The 22,871-nt window shown below is 38.9% G+C and overlaps 1 protein-coding gene across 3 annotated transcripts in view; it reads left to right on the top strand.

The window, feature by feature from the left end:
* Positions 1–22,871, top strand: part of MAN1A2 (mannosidase alpha class 1A member 2) — a 148,862-nt gene that overhangs the window by 99,390 nt on the left and 26,601 nt on the right. For all 3 annotated transcript variants that reach the window (XM_050893951.1, XM_050893958.1, XM_050893964.1), the window contains exons 9-10: positions 14,649–14,764; positions 21,505–21,724. In XM_050893951.1, coding sequence (XP_050749908.1) covers positions 14,649–14,764; positions 21,505–21,724 — 336 coding nt within the window. The remainder of the gene's footprint in view (positions 1–14,648; positions 14,765–21,504; positions 21,725–22,871) is intronic.

The raw sequence follows: 22,871 nt of genomic DNA, 5'->3' as shown, positions 1-22,871 counted from the left end.
ATGTAGGGTTCCTGAATGATGATGATGATGAGCTAGTTTTTGGACAGATCTTTCCGGCCTTTTAGGGATCAGCAATTGTTACGGGGTTTTTCTGTGCCTCAATATTTCTGTCTTTAGCCTCCATAGATCTTAGGCCACATTGCTGTGTCTTGTCTGCTTTTCCTCATTTAAATGTATGCTTAAAATATGTGTATGTGGTCTGTTCTCTTCTTGGGTTAGAGGAAGGGGAATGGTGTACGTAATATGCTGCAACCTTGTTGCCATCCTTCTGATGTTAGGATGTGGGTCTGATGAGTCATTTCTGCTTTGGTTTGATTTATCAGAGTGCAAGCCTTTTGATCTCAATATAAACAGCATGTTCTGCAATTTCACTGCTGGGGAATGATGTTCTGGGGACAGTGCCCTGTGACATACAGACTGTTCTTTTTGCTCATTGTTCTGCTGCTTCTGCTGGTGCTTACAAAGACATGTGTTTTCATTCAAACCAGTCAATGTTTCTGTTACAGATACCTAAAAAGGTATAATCAGTAAAGTAACTTACCAGTCAATTAGTAATTATGGTTTCATCAAGAAGGATGTGACTATGGCTTCCAGGTTCTTAACAAGTTGGAGAGATGAGTAGAGTCATATAGTGTGACATAAAACTAATCTATAGCCATGTCTTTGTAATGTTTACATTTTTATGAATATAATTTTCCGTGTGCATTTAATGCATTTTACGTAGCACTTGAAGAAGGGTTCTGGTGGCGGATTACCTGCCTTCTTTTTTGCCTGCCCTGTGGAGCAGCAGCAGCCAGGGTCGGGAGCCACAGCAGGCAGGGCTGCACAAGGACTACTGTTCCATCCCATCATTTCTTTCCATTTGAATGCCATAAAACCCAGTCCTAAAAACTGCCGGGTGAATGGCTTACTGGTCCCTGCTAAATCTTCATGCTGTCCAGCGGAAATGCTTCGTAATACAGCTGTACATGACTGGACCCTTACTGCTGTGTAGCATGAAGGGAGTTTGTTATACCCAGGAGGAGGAAAATGATGTCATGTGTAGGCTAACTATTTGCGTTCGAGCTTGTAGTGCGCAGGTATTATTACAGCGTGAGTGGCATGACAGACAGCTTTTTTAATGGGTTCAGCTCAGGATTTGTCAACTCATTGGGGCTTTTGCTAGAAGGCAGAGCTATAATGCCCACAGGAATGTTGACATTGAATTTTTACTTATGGAGTATGGTGATGGTCCAGTAGGAACAAGTGATTTACAATACTTCAGCCTTGGGGTTTCAGTTTCTGTAAGACTGAAAGGAAAATAGCTGGCAAGAAGCATATTCTAACCTCTCACATTAACCTACAGTTAACTTGGTTAGCTTTTTGTTTCACTTGGTGAGTGGTTGGTTTCATGTAAGCATCAGAACTTTGAATTTAGATTATTTTCAAAAACAGTGACAGTGCTTTTTAGAGAAGCCTGCTAAGCAGATATAACGACTAGAATTTTGATTAAAAGCAAGAGATTTCAGAATTATGGAAATGAATTTGTACTGAAGAAAAATGATTTTTAAAAAAATGAAAATATGTTGAGAAAATTTAATTCTAATTCGCATTTGCAAACAGGTTAGGTGAGAATACCAGCTAGAACAGCAATAACAAAGAAAATGCCAATCTGCATGTTATTGCCACGTCAGGACATGCTGCTCGTGTTTGCACATTTCTGTAAATTGCACATCCTTCCTTTCTACTTTTCAATACCGAGAACAAATTATTGCATTTCATCTGGTTCCAACATCTCTTGCAAGTAATAATGTTACTGAAGGGGAACTCAAATCGCTCTGGCTTCACATCTCAGTTCCTGCAATTGGGCTACCTATGGGGTTACCTGTGTTGGTTACGTAAGAAAGTTGTGTCAGTTTAACTAAAATTGGTTTTTAGACTATGTATGGCTTCCATACGCAAGAAAATAAGCGGAGATATCTATTCTATGTTAGCCTTCTGTGTTTATTACACCTTAGTGATATGTGAGCACATTAACAAGTTACTGTAAAGTAAGCTAGTATGTGAATTTATGGTGCATGAGCTGAGCATTACTATTAGGAATGTAATAGCAGATACTGAAATTACCATCACTGCATGCTGATGTGATGAACAGTCAGACTGCAGTCTATTCTACAGTGCTTTGTTTGTGTCTCCTTGCCGAAAACAAGACCCTTTAGTCAGATTTGCAAGTGGACTAAGTTAAAAGCCCGATGAGGGGTACTCTGTCGGCACGTTTACAAGGACTCACCAACAGAGTGACATCAGTCCATGTATGTGTATTTAATGCGCTAAATTTAAATGCTGTCTTTTGTGTACAAAGTGATGACTATCCTCAAAAGATAAATAAGAGAATTCACACAGGTATTTAGCCTGCCTTGTTACATACACTGCCTTAGCACCTTTTGGTGATGGTTCTCACTTTCTTGCAGTTCACTGCATCTGTTACTACAGAGTAAGTAGAGGAGCAGCCAAGGTGGCTGAACGGGAGAAATGTATAACCTCTGTTTCCCAGTTGTTTGTGCTGTAGACTAGCCTTTAAATAAACCAAAACAAATGCCTTTGTGAGTGTGCATATTTCAATTTCTTCAGGTGTTCTTTCATTTTCAACAATAAAAGCTTAAATTAAAGCAAACCAAGCACTTTTAATTTTAAAATACTATTTAGAGAAGGCTTCTGTGGATTTAATTTAATTGGATTAGGTTTACACTTCCATTAAAATGGTGCAATTTTCACATGTAGGAAAAGCAATAAAAACAATTTTAAATTATTTTCATTAAATCAGTGCAAATACTGGGTGAATATTGCTAAATTTTTATGCCTGCCTGTACAGCAGCTCACCAGCTCATCCAGCTTGAAGTTTGCTAATGAATTCCACATACACACATGCACTCAGGATTAAATTCAGTGGGAAAAACAAACACACACAGGTGTTTCCAGTTGCTGGCACATAAACCTAGGGCCCTGTGACCCACTGTCTTTTCTCCAGCTGCTGCCACCTGGACCTACTGGCCCCTGTGACCTGCAGCCCCTTTCTCCAGTTGCTGGCACTCTGACCTTGCAACATGCATCCCAGTCCCTCCAGTTACTGGCACCCACACCTCTCTTGCATGCCAGACTCTCCAGGTGCTGACACCTAGACCTGCAGGCTCTGCGACCCGTGGCCTCTTCTCCATCTGCTGATGTTTACACCTTGCAGCACTCACACATAGGATAGTGAGTGGGATTACATGCAAAAAAATTAAGGATTTAATAAGAAGATAAGGGAGACTGTGCTGGTAGGGTGCAGGGCTCAGACAGACAAGCGTGGTGATCTGCAGCCTGTTTACATGTGACCAGGCCCTTTTAAGCCGCCTCCTCTCCATTTTTCCCTTGCTCCTTCCTCCCCAATCCACCCAGATCCTTCCCTTTCCCTCCCTTTGGCCCTAAATAGCCCGTAGTAAGCTTTATCTAAAGCCACAAGCCCTTTCTGCTGTCCCATAAATACGTTTTGCACAGTCCTGCAAGTCCCCTCAAATATCTCATAGTGCTCATGACAATCACGTTTCCCCCTTCTTATCAGTGACAAAGTTCAGGTTGGCTCTCTGAGGCTGTGCCAGAGTAGTTCCTTTGATGGCCCATCAGTCAATCGGTAGCTGGAGAGGTCTGGTCTGTGTTATTGTCTGTTACCACCTGCTTGTTAATGTCTGTGTGTTTAATTTACCAATTTCCTTGTCATTTGTTATTTCTTTTATACTGAATACTCCTTACCCAGATAACTTGATGAAGAATGTGCTCTCACATTCTGCATATCCCCATGTGTGAGAATGCTAATACTGAGAATAATCAGCATGTCAGCTGAAGGATACTGTCCTGGCAGTGTGAGCTCTATCTAATGTATAGGAAGGGTGGCTCTCTTGAATACAAACTTTCAAAGGTGCTGCAGAGATCGATAAATAAATCACTATTCGGATTTCTATTATTGGGACTTCCATTGTTAAGCAAGAAACCTTTTCAGTCTTTACACCTACCTCTGGGAGATTAAAACCATTGCAGATTGCAAGGTGAAGTGAATAATACTGAAGAATGAAGAGATCTTTCAAAAGATTGAAGAAATATTGCAGATAAATATTTCAGATAAAAATACAATTGTAGCATGAATTAACAGGTTGATAGTCTAGTTATGGGTAGTGAGAAAGATGCTAGTACTGGAAAATTCCTGACTTTGCCAGCTGAAGCTGCTAGTGTTCTCCTTTAACTATCAAGATACTTTCCATTTTCTCCCCCCCACCCTTACACTGTTTATTTACTAGATGCCTTGTTTAGCAGAAGTAGTCTCTTAAATTATATCTGTTAATACCCTTACATGCTTAGACAACACTAAGAAACCAGCAACGCAAAGAGCCGTGAAAAATCAAATTGTAAAATGTAATGTCAAATTCTGGCAAAACATCCATAACCTAGGAGGAAGTGAAGGGAATTGTGTCAAGCCTGTATTTTCCAAAAAGTATTTTCCAAAACTCTTCAGGTAATTACCTTTAATTTGGACTTGTGGATAATAGTTTCTAATGCTTTAATTCTTGGGTCATGTTTTCCCTTTTGACATAAGGAAAAGATTTTCTCTCTCTTAAATAGAAATGGTGCAGGATTAAAATAATTAATTTTATCTATTGTAGAAGTATTTGTAGTAGTTCCCAACCTGACTTCATCTTTGCACATTTATTTGATTTAGCAAGTAAATTTCTTTTTTGATTTGTGGTTGGAACGTCAGTTATAGAACTGGAGATATGTGATCTATGTGATGGTTAGTTTGGAGATTGATGCAAGCATTTATTGTGGTGCGGGTTTTTATTTCAAATCTGCTTTCAGTTGAGTGCATTATGAACAAATAAAAATACAACATGATTGCTAGACTTCCAGCGGTAGGCATGCATGTACCAGTTGCAGATGAGGAGGTGGGGGTTGGTTCTCTGCTGTTTAATTTTCTTTGCTGTCTTGGCGAATGTCCTTAATTTTTCTCTCCAAATTATTATGTCTTGTTCTGTATTTAGGAACATGCATGTGTTTTGAATAGAAAATAATCTATGTAATCTCTGCTGGGGAATTCCCCTTTACCCTTTTGCTTTACAAGCATGTACAAATGTAATTAACTGTGTTCCAAGAAAAGGCTGCATTCAAATTTGTTTATTCATTAGAAGCCAAGAGCAAGTTAATCTGTTAAAACTTTGTTTTAATGAAATACAGCAGAGCTGTGCGTTACAGGGAATATGGTTTTATAAGTCTACAAGGTTAGGACGTTTTGCTGCTCTGTTGAGCAAGATGCTGAAAAAGCTAAACAAATAAAAGCTTTGTTTAGTGTGTTAAAGATTCTAGTGTTATTGGAAGGTTAAACACGTATATGAATTATGCATTTGAAAAGGAGTGTCTATAAATAATTCCTAAAGAAAGGATTTGGATATGGTGTAACTGGGTTTTGAAAGTGCTTGCATACATTGCTGTGGAAAGAGATGAACATTTTATTTTGCTGTACCACCAAACTGTACTTTTAGAGCATGATCTTGGTGGGGAGTGCATCAATATCTAGAATTTGAAATCTGTCCTGCAACAGCTTTAAAATTTTTTTCCTCACTATGAATTCAGTAAATTAATCTATATTAACAGAGTCTGACATGTCTTAGGGTACCGCCTGATATTCTTTAGAGTTTAAATTGTTGGCTTTGAAGACAGCTAACTTAAAATTATTGGGGAGTAAAAAGGTATCCTTTGACACGTGCTATGTGAGTTTTTAAAGTTTGAGTTCCCGTGGAATCTAATTATTTCTTTAATAGTTGATTTTTGTACTAGGATCTCGATATACCTAAACTGTATTTTTGAACCATTCTTGACTTATTCATTTCTTATCAAAGGGAAGCCTATCAAAGTCCAGTTAGAAACTTGTTCCAGCCTTATTACAGTTACTTGTTTTTATTTTATTCCTTCTGTATCACTTGTTGGAGGCTGTGCACCTAGCTGTTTATATTGACATTGTTCTCTAGACCACTAATAGATTCGGATGACACATAACAGTCCGTTTCTTTTCATTCTGTCTTCAGTATGTGAGACTTCATATTCTGAGTTATGTGTGGAGCTGTACCTTCTGGTGGTCACATGAGAAACACTTCCAGTTTGGTGACATTGAGGAGAGAGGGTCTATAGTTTTGTTCAGTGGATGTTGAATGTATCTTCCTGATGGGTTCTTTTAATCGTGAAGTTCCACTGGGAGCTGGACTGTCCTGTAGCAGTAAGGTAAAATACCATCTCATCTTGGAGGTCTATGTGAAGACATAGCTGATCTTTGATTGCAGATCACACTGTAGCACTTTTTGGCCTATATGGTCAAAAATAAGAGAGGGATGGTGATGAATGCAGTCCAAATGTAGGATGTGGTAGCTCAGTCTCAGTCATAGAGCATGGACTGAGTAAGTCTTACAATCAGCACAATTTCCTAGCACCTATAGAGTGACCAAAACTTCAGCTAGCTGTGTGTGCAATTTCAGGCATCTGTCATGAAGAAGAAAAATAAGAGATACATAGACACAAGTCTAGGAGAAAGAAACGTGCAGAGTAGCCTGGATTTATATTGCATGTGGTGTAATCCATAAGTACATCAAAAACAGGGAATGTCTTTTCGTTGTTTCTTTGAATCTCTTTTGACTGTCAGCATTCATGTGTTACATATATACACATGTACGTACATAAGTATGTAAACTGCTATGGTCTTGATACAACTTGAGGGGAGAAGGTGAAGTTGTTGATAGTTGTTTTGCCAGCTAATTTTGCACAGATGGATGTTGGGCTAGATTTAATCTAATAAAGGTTTTCTCTCTCCCGTTTTCTTGTTTTTAATCTGTAAGAGGAGAGTTGAGATCTTATAGGAAGACTAAGGTGAATAAACTAAAGGATGTGATGACCTTAAGAGCTTGTCAATCCTCCTATGTAGAAACTCTTATTCAAAAGGGACTCTGTGGGTTGTGGGCACATACCTACAGCAGTATTGTTTGTAGCAGATGATGGTACCACCCCTTAGCTGTTTTTTACAGCCACCTTGTCAGGTAAAAAAAAAGTCATCAGAGGTAAACATGTACCTGACTTCCCATCAATCCACTGCATGTTCCAGCAGCTTAGTTAAAGCTGTTAGCACAGGTGGGATTTGCACTGACTCCAAACTTGGCAGAGAGGCAGGTGTGCTTCATTCGGGTGGCTCTGTTGATGAATGTAATAATCTGGAAGAGACAACTTCAGGTGATAAAAGGCCACTTTACTTTTCAGTAAAAGCACCAATGTGTAGGTTTAGTGTGTTTAATTTACGCACATGGACTTGACGTATTTAGTTGATTGGTCTTTAATTCGTGAACATGTCTTCTGAGAGATGACCTAAATCTTTCCAGAATTATAAATAATAGTTGGAATGTTTTGAAGTTTCAGGGAAGTTTGAATACAAAAAGGAAAATATTTGTTCCAGCTGTGAATTCCTGAGTGTGAAAGGAGAGCCTGTTGTAAGATACCAAATTAGGATACTCTTTTGACATTAGAGAATCATAAACTACATTCAGTTTGAAGATGCATTTTGGTTCTAACAACATGAGTTACCTAAATATATGTATTAGTTGGACTAGTTGTACTTGCTGGTCTGTTTCAAATTATTCCTGTTGTCTTTGCACACACTTGAATTGTGCAAGTTTGAGAATTTTAATCTTTAGTTTGATAATCACTACAGTTCTAGGAAGTCATTTGGCTTAATTTTATTATACAAGAAACTGGTAGCATTTACAATTAAGATTGCTCAACACTTTTCATTAAATGATTGTGTTTTCAGTTTCTTGTAGCTGCCAAACTTCAACTCTTCTGACTGGAATATTCTGTCTGCCTCAAGCTATTTTTTTTTGTTTTTTTTAAACAGCTTTAATAAATATGCTTCAGCCATGGCTAAATGAAGTTAGAGGTGGAATGTGATTCTACCCAGATTAAAGTTTGTTTTTTCTAAGCGTACAGTTAAACTCAAGAACCATCATGTTTTGGATATGAAATACTGTGAGAATTACTTGTTTCAGGACTGCTTGAGGAGAAAACCATCCATATTTTTCCAAGCCTTTGAAAAATATTCATGTCTACTTTCTCCATATGGAGTATTTAGAGTTCATCTGCTACGTTCTCTAGAGTTGTGCGTGCAGAGCAGGCGTGATCACGCATCCCCAGTTTGGGAGGAGCTGAGCTAGGTTTTTCTTTTTGCTTGAATCTGTTGTGGCACCAGACAGTAGAATGGGAAGCAACGTCTGTTCAGCTATCTCCTAACTTATAAATGCTTGCCTTTGCAACCTTAACTATTCTTTGAATGTAGTTCTGTTATGTGACAACCTGCATGTTTTCAGAAAAATTCTCATGCTGGTAACGTGTTCCTTAGTGATAAATGATTCATAGCTGACTAAAAATTGCACCTCCGTCTCCTTTTATCAGGGCTGCCTCTGCTGCAGTTAATTTACAAGTGTTTGCACTTTTAAGCCATCCTCTATGGCTTATGGCATCCTTAGGTTGAATTTCCACCGTGAATTGCAGCAGCTGCAATTTCCAGGGCCTCAGCTTTCTGGATTAAAGGATTAGAAAGGGAGCTTGCACCTATTTAGAGCAGCAGAGGAGCACGAAGCCCAACTACATGAACTAAAGATTGAACTGAAATTTAATCAGAGCCACTCTGAAGACAAACAGAAAAACAAGTCTTTAAAAGTTTCCTACACAGAGAAAGAGGGCTCCTGCAGTGTAAGGCCAGTTGGTACCCAGAACAGCTAATGGTGATGGGGTGTGTGGATTTCTTAATGAAAGTTAATATTAGCTTAGTCACTTCACTACTCCCTCCTGGTCACTTATATTTTCCACTCTTGAACTCCTTCCCTGACATATTACAATAGCACTTTGTCAAAGATACAGTGTTTGTGATCCTTAAGGAAAATCAGCCTCCCTTTTTACTACTTTGTTCTTTTGTTGCAAAGTAGTTCTGTACTACTCTTTTGGTTGAAATGAATCAGTAGTTTGTTCATCTTGGTGTTTCTAGTCTATTGGGTATAGCACTGTAGGCAGGTTTAAATTAGTTTTCCTTTACTTTAGAGTCATAACTGACAATTTCAGTTCTAAGACTTGAGTTTCTTTTACATATTGCCAAATTTCTAATTCTTTGCTTGGCTGTTCTCTAGCTGTCTGTACTTAAAAATATTAAATCAGTGTTGTAGTTGCAAATTCGTGAATTAAAAGTACTATTGACATAGTTGATCCTCATCTTCGCCTGCTTGTGCTTATGTATGGCTTGAATGTTGTCTCACCATACTGCTTTTCAGCACAGCAGCCTATGCACACTAAATATATTTCTGCTCAGCATTTTATTTCATCTTTTTCATTCTGTGTGCAGTAAATGATGCATAAGCTTTATGGACGCAACAGAAGGACGGGAGGATGTGCCCTGGGGTCAGGAAGGGGCAGTGGCTCACTCTACCCATCTGCTCATGGGTAACACGAAGCCTCTCCCTCAGGTGTTGTGACTGCAGCATCAGTTTTGGCATGATGTGCTGCTTTTAAAACAATGCCTGGCTTCTTTCTTTATTCCTGCTCATTGCCAAGAAATGACAATTGAACAATTAAGGCACAAAGCAGAGAGGGTTTAGCAAATCATGAACTGTTTTTAATTTGCTTCATTAAGCTGCTGTTAACTACTTAAAGCCATCTGCTTAAAAATAGTGTACACATCTTAAGTTTGCTCTAGAGAGCAGGTAGACCTCATTAGAGCAGGTTTTGTTATTAATGTTATCTTTAGGGGGCTTTCAGTTGTTGTGGAAAATATTTTATTGCTCACTGAACCAAACTTTCCCTGTAAACAAAAGGAAGTGGCACATGTTTATAACTTGCAGTCTGCTGCCATAACCGTATTCTTGGAAACCACTGCCGTTCATTTAGAAACTGGCTTGCTGTGGAGGAAGTTCTTTACAGCCATTAGGTAGATCTGGGTACGAGAAAGGAGAATGAGCTATGTGAATGCCTAGTATCCCTATTATCTACTACCGTTCCAAAAGATTAGTCCTGGAGGGGAAGAACAGCCGGATCTATCACAGTGCCTCAGCTGTAATTGAGAAGGGGGAACCCTGCTGCCTATGCCCTGAAGAGCTAGCTGAGGAAAAACAAGTTTATTTGTCTCCCCAGATTTGTAAAGAAACAATTTCACTTACCGAGAACAAATCACCAGAGAGCCACAGACTCTCCCTCCTATTTCAAGCTGAGATTCATTGTCATTTCAGTTGGATAGCATGTATGCTCCTTCCTGACCTGCTATATATTTCTGTGGTTTGCTGTGAAATAATTGTCTTGGTTCTTATCAGAGGAGACTGTTTCAGCAGTGAGCTAATGAATTGCTGATACGAATAAGATAATTTGGAGTGAAACTAGCTTTAGAAATATTAGATAATGATGGTGTGAGAATTTAAAAGAAGGTCCTCCACTCAGTCTGTGGGAAAGAGGTGGATGTGATTTTTTTGAATATTAGCTGAGACACAATATTTGACTAAATATAGATCTTCTTTTATCAATAAACTAAAAACTCATTAAAATATTGCTATGAAATTGATTGGTTTTTTTTCAATTGCATGCTGTTTATTAGAAGAAAAAATATTAAACAGGATGTAAATCTTCCAAAGTATCTGCAAAAAAATGTCACTATGAACTGTAAATATCATTGTCTTTCTATTAAGATTTTATTTGGCTCTTTCTGGCCTACAAACAGACTGACTGCACAGGTTTGCACACAACGTGCTTTCAAGTGTGTGACAAACCAGAAAAAAATACAGGGCTTTTTGTAATTGCTTTTGGTTGCAACAGTTGAAGGTATTCTTTGCAACTGCAGCTACTATGTCTTCTAGTTTAAAATAAGACTTCCCAAGGGATCCTTGACTAGAATCCTTTTATGTTTGCCCAGTCATCTGGGCCTACATTTGAAAAAATGGGGAATGAAGAAAATATCTTCATTTGTCTTGATTGGAAGGAATGAATGTTCTAAAAATGTATACATGTCACCGAACAGAATATGTGGCTTTTGCCATATTTGATATGCCCTCATACTTCTGTTCTCTTTGCTATATTTGTCTTAATCTGGAAAGAATTTTACTTCAGGATTTCACTGTGAAATACTTCTTCACAGTAAAAACCTTTAAATGACATAGAGCTAATTAAATAATTCTTGTAGATCAAATATGTGAAAAATTAAATCCATTTTTAGATTTGCAGAATACTTATAAACATTTTAAACATCATACGTACCTTCACAGCTGTCTACTGAAGAGTAACCAGTGCCAAGATGCTATTGTAAACTCAGTTGTTCAAACCACGAGTTGTTCCTTTCTAGTACTCTGGATTGACATGCAAGGTTAGCACTGATTGAAAAACTTCAAAATATTTTACGTGCAAAACATTTTTATGAGCAAAACATTTTGAGTTGAGCTGAGTTAAATCTCTGAATCCATCTGATCTGTAGCTCAAATAGCAGGAGAGAGTGATAACCACCGTGGACCTTCTGATGATAAGTTTGGGTAGGGAGCTTTGTTTATAGGAGAGAATGATATGTGATGACCCAAATCTACAGTTTTCACCACCTATATATTTGCTGAGGAATCTTGAAAAATATTTCTTTAGCATTTCCACTCTAGGTGAGAGCAAGTTGTCAAAGTCCCACAATCTGTCACAAAAAGTGTTTTAATTTTCAGTCATTTCTAGTTATAGTCCTTACGCAAAATGCAGCAAATTCTGCTTTAGCAACACCTTCTGACACTAGCAGAAGACCTGAAGAAGATCTTGCCAGGGTGCAGTTAATGCAGCTGTAGAAGTTGGAAAACTTGCTGTGCTTAAACCTCAGTTCAGCTGCTGTGGTGGCCTCCTTTTCACTTCCACCCTCTTTTGGCTATTTTTTGCAGGTGGGGGAGCGGTCAGGGAAATAAAGACAGCTGTATCTCAATGCAGTCAGCTCCCTTGAAATACTGCTTCCCTTCTGTGTGAAGGATATCTGTCTGTGATGTCTTATCATGTGTGACCACCAGAAGTATTTCATCTGTCCCTTTCCTGCTGCTGAAGAGAAGGAACAGAATCAATTTGCCCTTTCTGACAGGTCTACCCTCTGGTCCAACTGTGAAAGGCATCAGCTGGGGAGTGGAGGAGCCCACTGTTTAATGAGAGGAGCCTTGAAAACTCCTAGTAGTTGAGAATGGGAGTGAGGTATGTGAAACGGGAATAAAGAAAACACTGCTGCTGGGAGCTGCAAGGCCCTCAGAAGCCCTTAGCTTCTCCATGTTTGCCACTCACTTGCTGAGTGGGAGGAGGATCTGTATCCGAGAGGCTTGCGCAGCTCTGTTCTCTGAACGCATGAAGAAGGTGCAAAAAAGACTGTCTAGGGGATGGCTCCGAGTCCTGTGTGTCCCGATGCTACTGGTTCCTGTGTTCCCTGTGCTTGCATCTACGATGAGAAGCGATGTGGAGGAGGAGAAGAGCTGCTGACAGGAGAAAAAGACAGTTCTCAAATGACTGCCTGAAGAAGTAGACGTGAAATGGGGCGTATTTCTGATAGTTGACGTTGGAAACTCACTTGGAATGTGGATTTCTCTGTTTAGGAAATAAACCTTTTCCACTCATCTTCCTGCTCTTTCCTGCCCCGAACCCAGCTGGAGCTGCTACAAGATGAACCCTGCTGAGGGTTCAGCAGCCCTGTCCTGGTTCAGGACTGAGTGCATCTGTGAAGGAAATCTGGCAGAGCAGCAGCGCTGACTCAAGTGACAGAGCTTAGCTGGGGAGCAGGCAGCAGCATAACAGAAGTAGTTTTAAGCCGTATCTCTTGTGAAGACAGTCCCTGAGTAGTGCTGACAGGAGTCGTAACTTTGAAGTCTTGGGATGGTTTGTTTATTTTTTTCTGAAAACCACAGATCCTTAGTTCTTGTTACTTGAGAATGTAATTGTGCATTGAAGGAGTAATTTCTAGCTCTTGCATTTGTGGAAGAAAGTGACTCGTGACCTGAATGCCCTCTTACAGCTCAGAGCTAGAAAGCTTATGAAAACTCATCGTTTGTAGTTAAATCACTGAGTAGCTGGGTGTGAAAAGGCTGTCTAGGAGACACTGAGATATGAGAAGGGCATGAAGTAATTTGCTCCAAATTCACAACCTGAAAACAAATGGGAAAGCTACAGGCTTTCCACTTGCTCCTTCCTTTGTTTAGAAATGCATTGGTAAGTAGCAGAGGAGTCAAGAGGCAGCTAGAAAATTTAGGATAGAAGCATCTACCAGCTCTAACCTCCTACTCATATCTTCAGAGACAAGCAGACATGCCAGGGCAGGACAGTGCTTGGAGGAAAAAGGAACAGAAGGAGAGCTCCAACCTCTCCTTTACACCTTTATCCCAGAAAGACTGTGAATAATACCACTTTTTTGAGGTACTTTGGAAAAGGAAGTATCATATCTTTTCTTTTTTTCACCTGGTAAAAGGGAACTTGCATGACTATAACAGCCATGCTTAGGGCAGTGATTTTCTGGCATTGTGACAAAGTTGGTCTTAAACATTTCCCTCGCCTAGCTTCAGCAGACTGTTCTGGTGCCAGCGTTTTGGCACCTGTAACGTTGGGAAATAAAAGGTTATGTGCTGTTCTGGTTGGAGTCACTTATTAAATCTCGTAGAGTGTACTGCTTTTTGAATGAAGGGTGTGCTGAGGGAGTGCTTACCGTGGTTGGAACAGGAGCTCCGAGACAGAGTCAGACCATCAGTAGACTTTTTGTGGGGATGTATGGTAGTTCACCCAAAGAGAAACGTAAGTAGTTCTCATGTGGTCTGTCAGCACAGAATAGTGATGACTCTACTTGTGAAAGGCAACCTCTGGAAGGGAAAAAAAAAAAAGAAGGTGACAAAAAAGAAATCTGCGTGTTAGGAGGTCCGGTATACATGGTGGTGGATTCTAATCGTCAAGCAGCCTTACCCTGTAGCACGTGGTGTGGCTCTGCATGGCTGCTCAGGCATGGTGGAACAGAGAAGGGCTTGTGTTGTACACTGCAAAGGCAATTTGCCTCCCTTTTGACTGAAATAATTTAAATAAGAACATTTACTTTGAGAAATTCATTAGTCTGTTAAGTAACTACCTTGTTGGAAACAAAAATCTCCTGGGAAGACTGGAATCTGTGTAGTTCATGGCAGTTCATAGCCAGCCACATAACCTGGTTGCATCCTGGATACAGAGATCTTATGGTTTTTTTATATATATTTCTTTAACATATTAAAAAAAAAATTAAAAAAAACAAACCCTAACAGCAAAACAATTAGGTTCTGTGGAATGAAGTAAAAACAGAGGTTAAATTACATTTTTTTTATATGAGGGATGGCCTGTGCAGAATGACAAATAGTGAACACATACAGCAGGTGCCATGCCTATGAAGTAAGTTCGGAGGGAATAGGGGATACAGTGCAGCTTTGTCCTGCTAAACAGGATTAAAATATTGGTAATTCTACAACAGTAGACCTTAAAAACATAAGTTTATATTTTGAATAAATTTAAGGTGCTATTATATAACAACTTCAACTTTTTTTTTTTCCCCTCTTTCCCTCCTACAGATCACACATCCGTGGGCGGGCTGGGAGACAGTTTTTATGAATATTTATTGAAAGCCTGGCTTATGTCAGACAAGATGGACACGGAGGCAAGGAAAATGTACGACGATGCAATTGAGGTGATTATAATTTATTAAGTTTTCCAATACAGTAGAACTTAAAAAACATCTTTAATACTTAAAAAAACCCACCCCACCCCACCCCCCCAAAACCACAGGACTTGTTTTGATTATGTAAGTTTTAAGAAATCAAGTGATGAATAATACTAGCTTTCACTCTGAGTAGTTTAAAAATTATTATCGTGGAATACATCTGATGCAGATTATTGTGCTAAAAATAATCAGCTTGTCCAAAATGATGTAATGTAACAGCCCAAGCTATAGTTTATTAGAAAGAGATCTAACAACTCTAAGATGTGTGCAGAATGACCAAGTCACTTTTCTCCAGTGTTCAGAATCATTCCAGGAGTTGAAGTCCCGAATTGTTTTATTCTTTAAATTATTTTCTAAAACATTTAGGATGTTATAGTCCATATTGATCTTGTAAAATGTAGTTCATACCTATTCCTTGCTCTATGGTTCTTTTGTGATATGGTCTTGCTCCCTCTCACAGATCAAGTAGTGCTTCCTCAAGCAGGGCAGTACTGCAGGATGGTTCAGTGGGATTTGGTGTGGGGGCCTTTTTGTGGTGGCTCTGAGCTTTATGCTGCCCAGCTCTTACTTTCTTAGTTTCCCCCCACACAGGCGGCATCTTTCATCAGGCTTGCTAGTGCCCATATATGCCAACGCTACAGTTCAGATACGTAGAGAAGTAACTAAGCTAGTTTTAGTCAAGTTAGCTGTGGTACCAACAGCAGGAGGGACTGTGTAGTCTTGTCCAAGTGCAGATATGTGCTTGGTGCCTAACTTGTTCCATGCTCTGTGCATGCCGTGTTTCTTTCAACACAAGATTTTAAAGCTTAGTTTTAGTGCAGTCAGTCTCCTAAAGCAAAACACCTGTTCTTGGAGTTCTCAAAGTTCGCATTTTAAAAGATATATAGTGAAAGTTCTAGTCCAGAATTGCTTTGAAGCTGTAATATGTCTTATTCCTGACCTGAATTTGATTACATTTGGCTTTCAGCTACTTTAACTTTTTCCTTCCCTACATTGTTTTAAAGGGTTATCTGCATCATGTAGCTGGTTACTAACAAAGCTGGTTACTCTCCTGAAGGAGAAATTCATTATTTTCTTTAGTCTCACAATATAAAACAGCTTTTGAATTATTTCTTAAGGTTCTTTCTAAGTACTTTCCAGTGTCTTCAGTATGGAGACAAGAATGTAATGGTTCTTCTAATATGTGATCGCCTGATTTCTTCTCAGTATTCTCCTCTTCATCCAGCCAAGAGCTGTGTTTGCACTCTTAACCTTTGCCTCACAGTGTCATCCACTTTCCGGTTGATTTTACTCTGAAGTTGGTTATAGTCTTTTTGATTTACTGCTTTCCTGCTACTGTGATTTACATTCCTGATTCCTCGTTGTGTGACCTTACACTTATCTCTATTAAAACACAATTGTTCAGGCAAAACCCATTTTGTCACCTGTTCTAAATGATTTTAGAGGACTGACTTTTCCTTTATCACTATCTATAGCTCCATCAATTTTTGTGTCATCTGCAAATTTTTTTTAGCATTTGTTTCTTGCAGATCATTGGTAGAAATGCTGCCTGGCATTGAATAAAAGTATCGTTGCAGAATCTTCATGGGATAAGGATTTTTCACAATTTTTTGTTTTACTTTGAACTGTTCTAGCAAGCCAACTTTTAATCCACTTCATATGTGCTGCCTTGAATTTGTTTAGGACTAATATTTTGTACAATACCAAGGAAATTCCTGAAATTCCTAATATTCCTAGTATCAGCATGCACTTGTCAATCAAACATTTATTTTTGAAACCACATCATTTTATATGATTGTTCTGTTAACCTTTTAAAATACTGTTAAAGCATCAGCTATTTCCCAGTCCTTTTGAACTTCCTTAGCTTTCCAGGGTTTGTTAAAGTCAACATTAGTAGTTCAAAACATTAGTTGAGTACTGTTAATAGTCTAAAATACAGTTTATTGGGTCTTGTGGGTTTAAAAATGTTTAGCAGTTGATGTTTAACATCCATTGTGGTTAGTGTTGAAATATTTTATTCTGATTCCTAAACTGTGAGCACTTTGAAATCAGAGAAAATAAACTTTCCCTTTCATCCTCTTCACTGTAAGCCCAGTCTTGCATACATTTTGTATGGGCAAATCTCTGTCTCTGAAGCAAAGCAGCAGAGCAAATTTGGGACCAGATGAAAACACATTGTGGATAGCAGGGAGAAAGAGCTGAGCTGCTCCTGCTTCATGTGAGATATGACCTGCAGTGCAAGCATCAGATGGTTTCCTCTTTGGCTTTCTCTCAGCTAAACCCACCTGTGTACATTTGAATCTGCATGAATCATACTGATTTATGCATTGTGGAACATCCTTCTGGTTCAGGGTTTGTGTTTATCCCAGGTCCTACTTGACACTGAAAGACATAGGTGAAGAGTCAATGAGTAGGATTTGTTTTACATCATTGCAATTTGAATTTTTGTTTAGAATCTTAGAATATTTTTAAGAGCCAATTCCCTTACCATTCTTTTGTTGTTGCCCATAACATAGGTCTTCCTCTATAGCTGACACTTCTTACTGCTTGTTTTTCAAAACTTGGAGCAAAAGCTCTTTGCGTCATTTATGCAAGCAGAAGGGGAAGGGCGTAAAATATATTCTTCCCACTCATAGCACGGAGTTGGAAACGTTCTCAGCACCCACCAGTCTAAAAGAAGGTCTCTGTCCAGCCACACTTTACTCCCTTAGTTTATTACACGGGGGAGAGTGGAAGATAGACAGCCGTACCCTCACTCTCAAATCTTGCAGTAGGCAGTGATATTCCATTCCTTGGAGGTATTAAGAGGAAGAAAGATGACAGCATCTGTTCTTCGGATGTCATGATTTCCAGTCTGTGGCATATGAAGCCTTACCCAGCTCACCATATACTTCATAACGAGAATACGAACAAGTTCTGTATCCGTGACCTCTTCATGCTATGTAACATTAGTGCAGTCTTCCACTGTAAAGGACACTTCATTTCAATGTCCTAGTACGTAGATTCACAGCTGTGATAAAAGCTGAAATTATGAAACTTGTTGAGAATTTTTTGTGGTGATAAATATTGAGGATGGGCCTCTTAACTTCGCTTTCAACATCGTCATGTGGACCTCCCAGCTAGTCTGGTTTAAAGTGCCTTTTCTCCTTCTACTTCAGTAGGAGGATAGGGAAGCTTCCTTTTGATCTGTTGCCTTGAGTAGCCTAATCTGTTAGGCTCACAAATTTGATCCTCGCTCTTTCTTATTGCACAGCATTAGGTAGCTAAAAGAAGGATTCAGCAGTGCATTTGACTATCACAACATAGCAAGTACTGCTGCAAGACAACTCAGATAATGCTATTTTTTGTAGTCATAAAAATCACAAAAAGCATGAACATCAGATAGAGAACATTCTGTTTTCACATCTCTGTCTATTGTTTCGGGCATTTCATAAACTAAGGAAGCTTCTTCCATCAGTTAATCTCTCAGTTGATGTGAACTAAGTCTTTTCTTTGGCGGCATAAGTATACACGTCCACTCTAGTGCATGTATACTCTTCATGGTCCAGCTGGATGTCATTGCTTTACAGTACCTATTGGAGTGCTCTGTGGCCCCAGGCATCCAGCCCAGGATACAAATGTCACATCTGTCCCAACCTGCTCAAGCTTTTCTTCTTCACTAGTCAGTGCTCCCAGCAATGCCCAGCTGTTCCTTGTTAATTACTGTAAATATTAATTGTCCTTTTTGTACAGTTAGCAAGCAGTGGGTCGTTGAATGATAAAGTATTTTGAGATGGTTGCATTTATTTTCTTTTTGGGGATGCTTCCTTTGTGACTCTGAAGATGTAAATTAATTATTAAGTAGCTGACACAACTTGATTTTCAGATTTCAAAAGCTACCCCTTATACAAGACAGTGATGTTCAAGTTCAGAAGATGTGTTCTCTGTTCAGAAGAGGGGCACATTGCACCTAGATGATGTTCTTCATTCAGACCCTGAAAGCGAGTCTAGATTGAAGGAGTAGCTCATAGAGAAGTGTATGAATTTGGCCTTTGCTGGCTTTCCTGGTGCCAGCCGCAGCGATTTTGTCCCCCTGGAAATGCTCCTGCAACCATTTACTCCTCAACAGTTATGAAATTACAAAAAGATACAATTCAAAAGGGAATTTCACACAACAGTTGGAAAAAAATGTTTTCCTCCAGGAAATAAATAATCCAAACCATTTTTAACTATTCTTGCTCTTCACAGTAAAAGTGGCTTTCCTTTAAAGAGGACTTTTCAACTTTTATGTACCATATGGTCAAAAAAATCCTATAATCATCATCATGTCAGTTTTGTCACAGTCTAGGATAATTGAATCAACAGAGCTAATGCTACAGATCTTAGTATCATCTTCAGTGGCAGAATTGTCAGCAGATCCAGTCTTTCCTATACCAGTACTTTCAGAACAAATGAGGCTTGTACAATTAACCACATCAGGCTTCCTAGCAGCAGAAGCCACAGTATCATGCCAGTCCTCAATGCCAGTTTGCATGATTGTTAGACAACTGCTCTGGCAGCTGTCAGAGACTTACTGCTTTCTGCTCTGTCAGTTATTTTTGCGTTCTTCTCGCTGGATCCTGCCATAAGCACAAACTTCAGATCTGTCAGTGGTATTAGTGAAGAAATTAACCCAACCATGCAGACCAGCACTTCTTTCATTACCTTCAGAATGCACAAGCTCAATAGAGGGCAGTGGAGAAATTTCACCATCCAAATGATGGCTCAGTCCACAGTGCAAATACGGAGCAGGGCCCTCCTGATGATAATGCAGTCTTCTCCCTGTGATCCACTGCATTGGCTTTTAGCTAGTACATTCACCTGGGTTGTATGGGGACTGCCAGATCTTCACTGGCTACATGGCTGAGGTGTAGATTCACATCACTATAACCATTCAGAAAAGTTGCTGCAAGCACTGCAGCATCTCAAGTCATGAACATATTCAGAAAACCATACAGAAACACATACATACTCAGAAGCACAACTATTTCAGATCACTGTTTATATTATCGTCTTCCCCAGACGAGGCTCCTAATCCTACAAATTCTGCCTTTTCTAAATGTAATTTCAATAATTTTGTTTTTAGAAAAGTTTTTTGTTGAAGAAAACTTTGGAAGGCTGTCAGATGTTATTTCAGTACCTGGATGGAGGACTTCCGTGTTATCAAATATTGCTGAGTTCAATACAGCTGCTTTAACAGTCCTGTATCACTTAAGCATCAGCTTTTAAAAAAAAAAAAAAAAAGTTGAAATACTTACTACAGTCACAGAAGACCTTGAAGCTTTTCGTTTGTCCATTTGTTGAAAACAAAAGACTGTCACTTTTTTTATTTAGAGGGAAAAGCTATTTCACTGTCCACTTTTAAACCTGAATTACTAGTTGCAAGCTGATTAATCTATGTATTTATTGCTTGAATCTGTATTGTAGCAAACTGCATAGTTTGCACTGTGTAGATAGCAAGGAGACAACCGTGTGCAGCAGACACGACCTCCACATCCATGATAACTGCTTTAGTTATATGCAGGATCCTCTGCTTGTGTGTTCTCAGTATATCTAGTTTTAGTGCAAAATACAGTTGTGGACATTGGGGGTGTAATTTGTTGTAGGTACCAGAAAAGTAACAGAGAGGGGTAGTAATTCACTTCTGTAATAGATCTTGTGGATGGCAAGGAGAGTGGTAAATGCCTTTTTAATGGCACTTTAATCCTTCAACTCTAATCAGCCTTGGAGTACTCTGACCAGTCACAGGTCATGCACTTTGAAGGAAGTTGTGAACCCATCAGATGGTTATGTGTGGCAGTACAAAGGAGATTCCTGGAAAGAAGATAGGAATAATGTCTCTATGGTAAAGATGATAATTGTCTTTATTATTATAGGACTCAAACTGTAATGAGATTCTAGTTACCAGAAAAACTGTCTAATGCTAAAGACAGTAAGTACTGCAGTAGATTGGTAGAGATTATGAACCTCTCTGAAAGAGGCTTAAGTAAATGTGTTGTTCCATGTAGTTTGCAAGCTTTGGAAAGTTAAGTCAGCTATTCTCCTTCCTACTACCAGAAGAATATATAAGTCACAAGCAACAACATATATTGGTACAAATGTGCAAAGAAGAAGCAGCAGTTGTCTCACCTATAAAATAATAATGTTTTTTGTGAACAGCTGCTCTAACCCTCACCCATCCTTTGACCATGTGCAGTCAGAAAGCTGCTATGGAGGAGCAGCTAGAAGGTGGCTGGGAGCATTCCTATCACTTCCTATTAAAGACTGACTGAGAGTATAGGTGCTGCCTTTACACATGTTATTGACCAAAAGTTACCAATGTGGATGTATTTTCTGAGTACACACAGACTGTACAGCAGAACAAATAGGTACTTCTCAGAGTTAACAGGTAGACAAACATTGTTTGAGCCACAAAATATGTGCTGAATTCTCAGCTAAAAGTGAAATGTTATCTATGTCGTGATTTTCCTATGTTTGATCTCATTAGCATCGTTTAGCAGTTAGGGTATTTTTTTGTGCATTGAAATTATATTCTTTAGCTGTTTGTTCCTGTAGTACTCAGAATTGAATTTGAAAGATGAAGAAAATTCTTTTTGTTTTGAAAACAGTACTTTATTCTTTGAAGGAGAGTTAGTATGTAAAACTTGCATGTGAAACAGTATTTGAAAGTTCTCTTAATCTCCTTGTAGGCCATAGAAAAACATCTCATCAGAAAGTCCAATGGAGGACTGACCTTCATTGGGGAGTGGAAGAACGGGCACCTTGAAAGAAAGATGGGCCATTTGACCTGTTTTGCAGGGGGAATGTTTGCCCTTGGAGCAGATGGTTCCAGAGATGATAAAGCTGGACATTATTTGCAGCTTGGAGCTGAAATCGCACATACGTGTCATGAGTCATATGACAGGACAAGTAAGATATATTGCTAATCTAGTTATTTCAGTAGTTGAAATACAGAAATTGTCATAATTATTTTTAAGATTTGTTACGGACCTATGCCTTGTCTAACACGCACTGTTTTTATACCATTTTTTTAACATCCATGTATTTACTTCTGATCTACATCATGGTGAGTAAATGTAAAACCAGACTTTATATGGTTCCTTCCTGCACATTTATCCCTATTTTTGGATCACTCAGCTAAGATAGGTTATATGGGTGCAGGGAGGAAGGAGTGTGTGTGAACTCTTGTCTTCCCAGATATATAGGGCAGTATACTGTTCTTACAGTTATGTAGAGTGAAAAATTTGTAAATATGCCTTTTACTGTTTTTAGTAATAGTACATTGTGGGTAAATACAATTAAACTAGAGAGGATGAAGATTAGTATGCAAACTGTGAGATGGCCAAAGACCTGACTAGCAAGGAGGCAATATCAGACTTCATGTTGGACTGGAAGTTTCTCAAGTTCAGTCTTTTGGACCAGGTTTATTTTACATCTTTAATAGTGACCTTGATGCATAAAGTTGAAGTGTGCTGAATACGCTTACAGTGGCCGTAAAGTTGTAAGACACAATTAAAACAGAAGAGTCTCAGAATAGTAAACAGGAAGATCTTGAGGACTGGACTGTCAGAAATAAGAAGTTCATTAGAAAAAAGGCAGGAGCTCTTTCTCTGAACTGGGAGCTGAAAAATGCCAGTGCAGTCCTAGTCTGTATCAGGTGAAGAATTTTCAGCAGAGATTAGAGAATATTAACAACACCTTAGAAGACACGTATAATTTGTTATCCAGAATATGCTGTACAAATCTGAATTTCAAGCAGAACAAATGCAGAGAAGGACCAACAGAATTATTAGAGTGACAAAGCTTTTATCTTATAGTGGGAAAATAAGAGAGGTCAGCCTGCTCAGACTAGAAAAATAATGCCAAAGAAGGGAATAAATTTGTTGTCATCTCAAGGGGTAAACACTGAAAAGAAATAGAGTTATTTTAAGATATAAACAACACAGTTGTACCAAGAGCAAGATTTGTAAGCTTGCCATGAATAAATGTAGGTTGGAAATTGGAAGTGGCTTTGTGTAGCCATCAGAGAAGTGAGCTTCTGAAATAACTTCCTAGT

The sequence above is a fragment of the Gymnogyps californianus genome, chromosome 1 (assembly GCF_018139145.2).
Source record: "Gymnogyps californianus isolate 813 chromosome 1, ASM1813914v2, whole genome shotgun sequence".
In the NCBI taxonomy this organism is placed as follows: Eukaryota; Metazoa; Chordata; class Aves; order Accipitriformes; family Cathartidae; genus Gymnogyps; species Gymnogyps californianus.
Note: the sequence above shows the minus strand (reverse complement) of the source record. Positions and strands in the feature narration are given on the sequence as shown.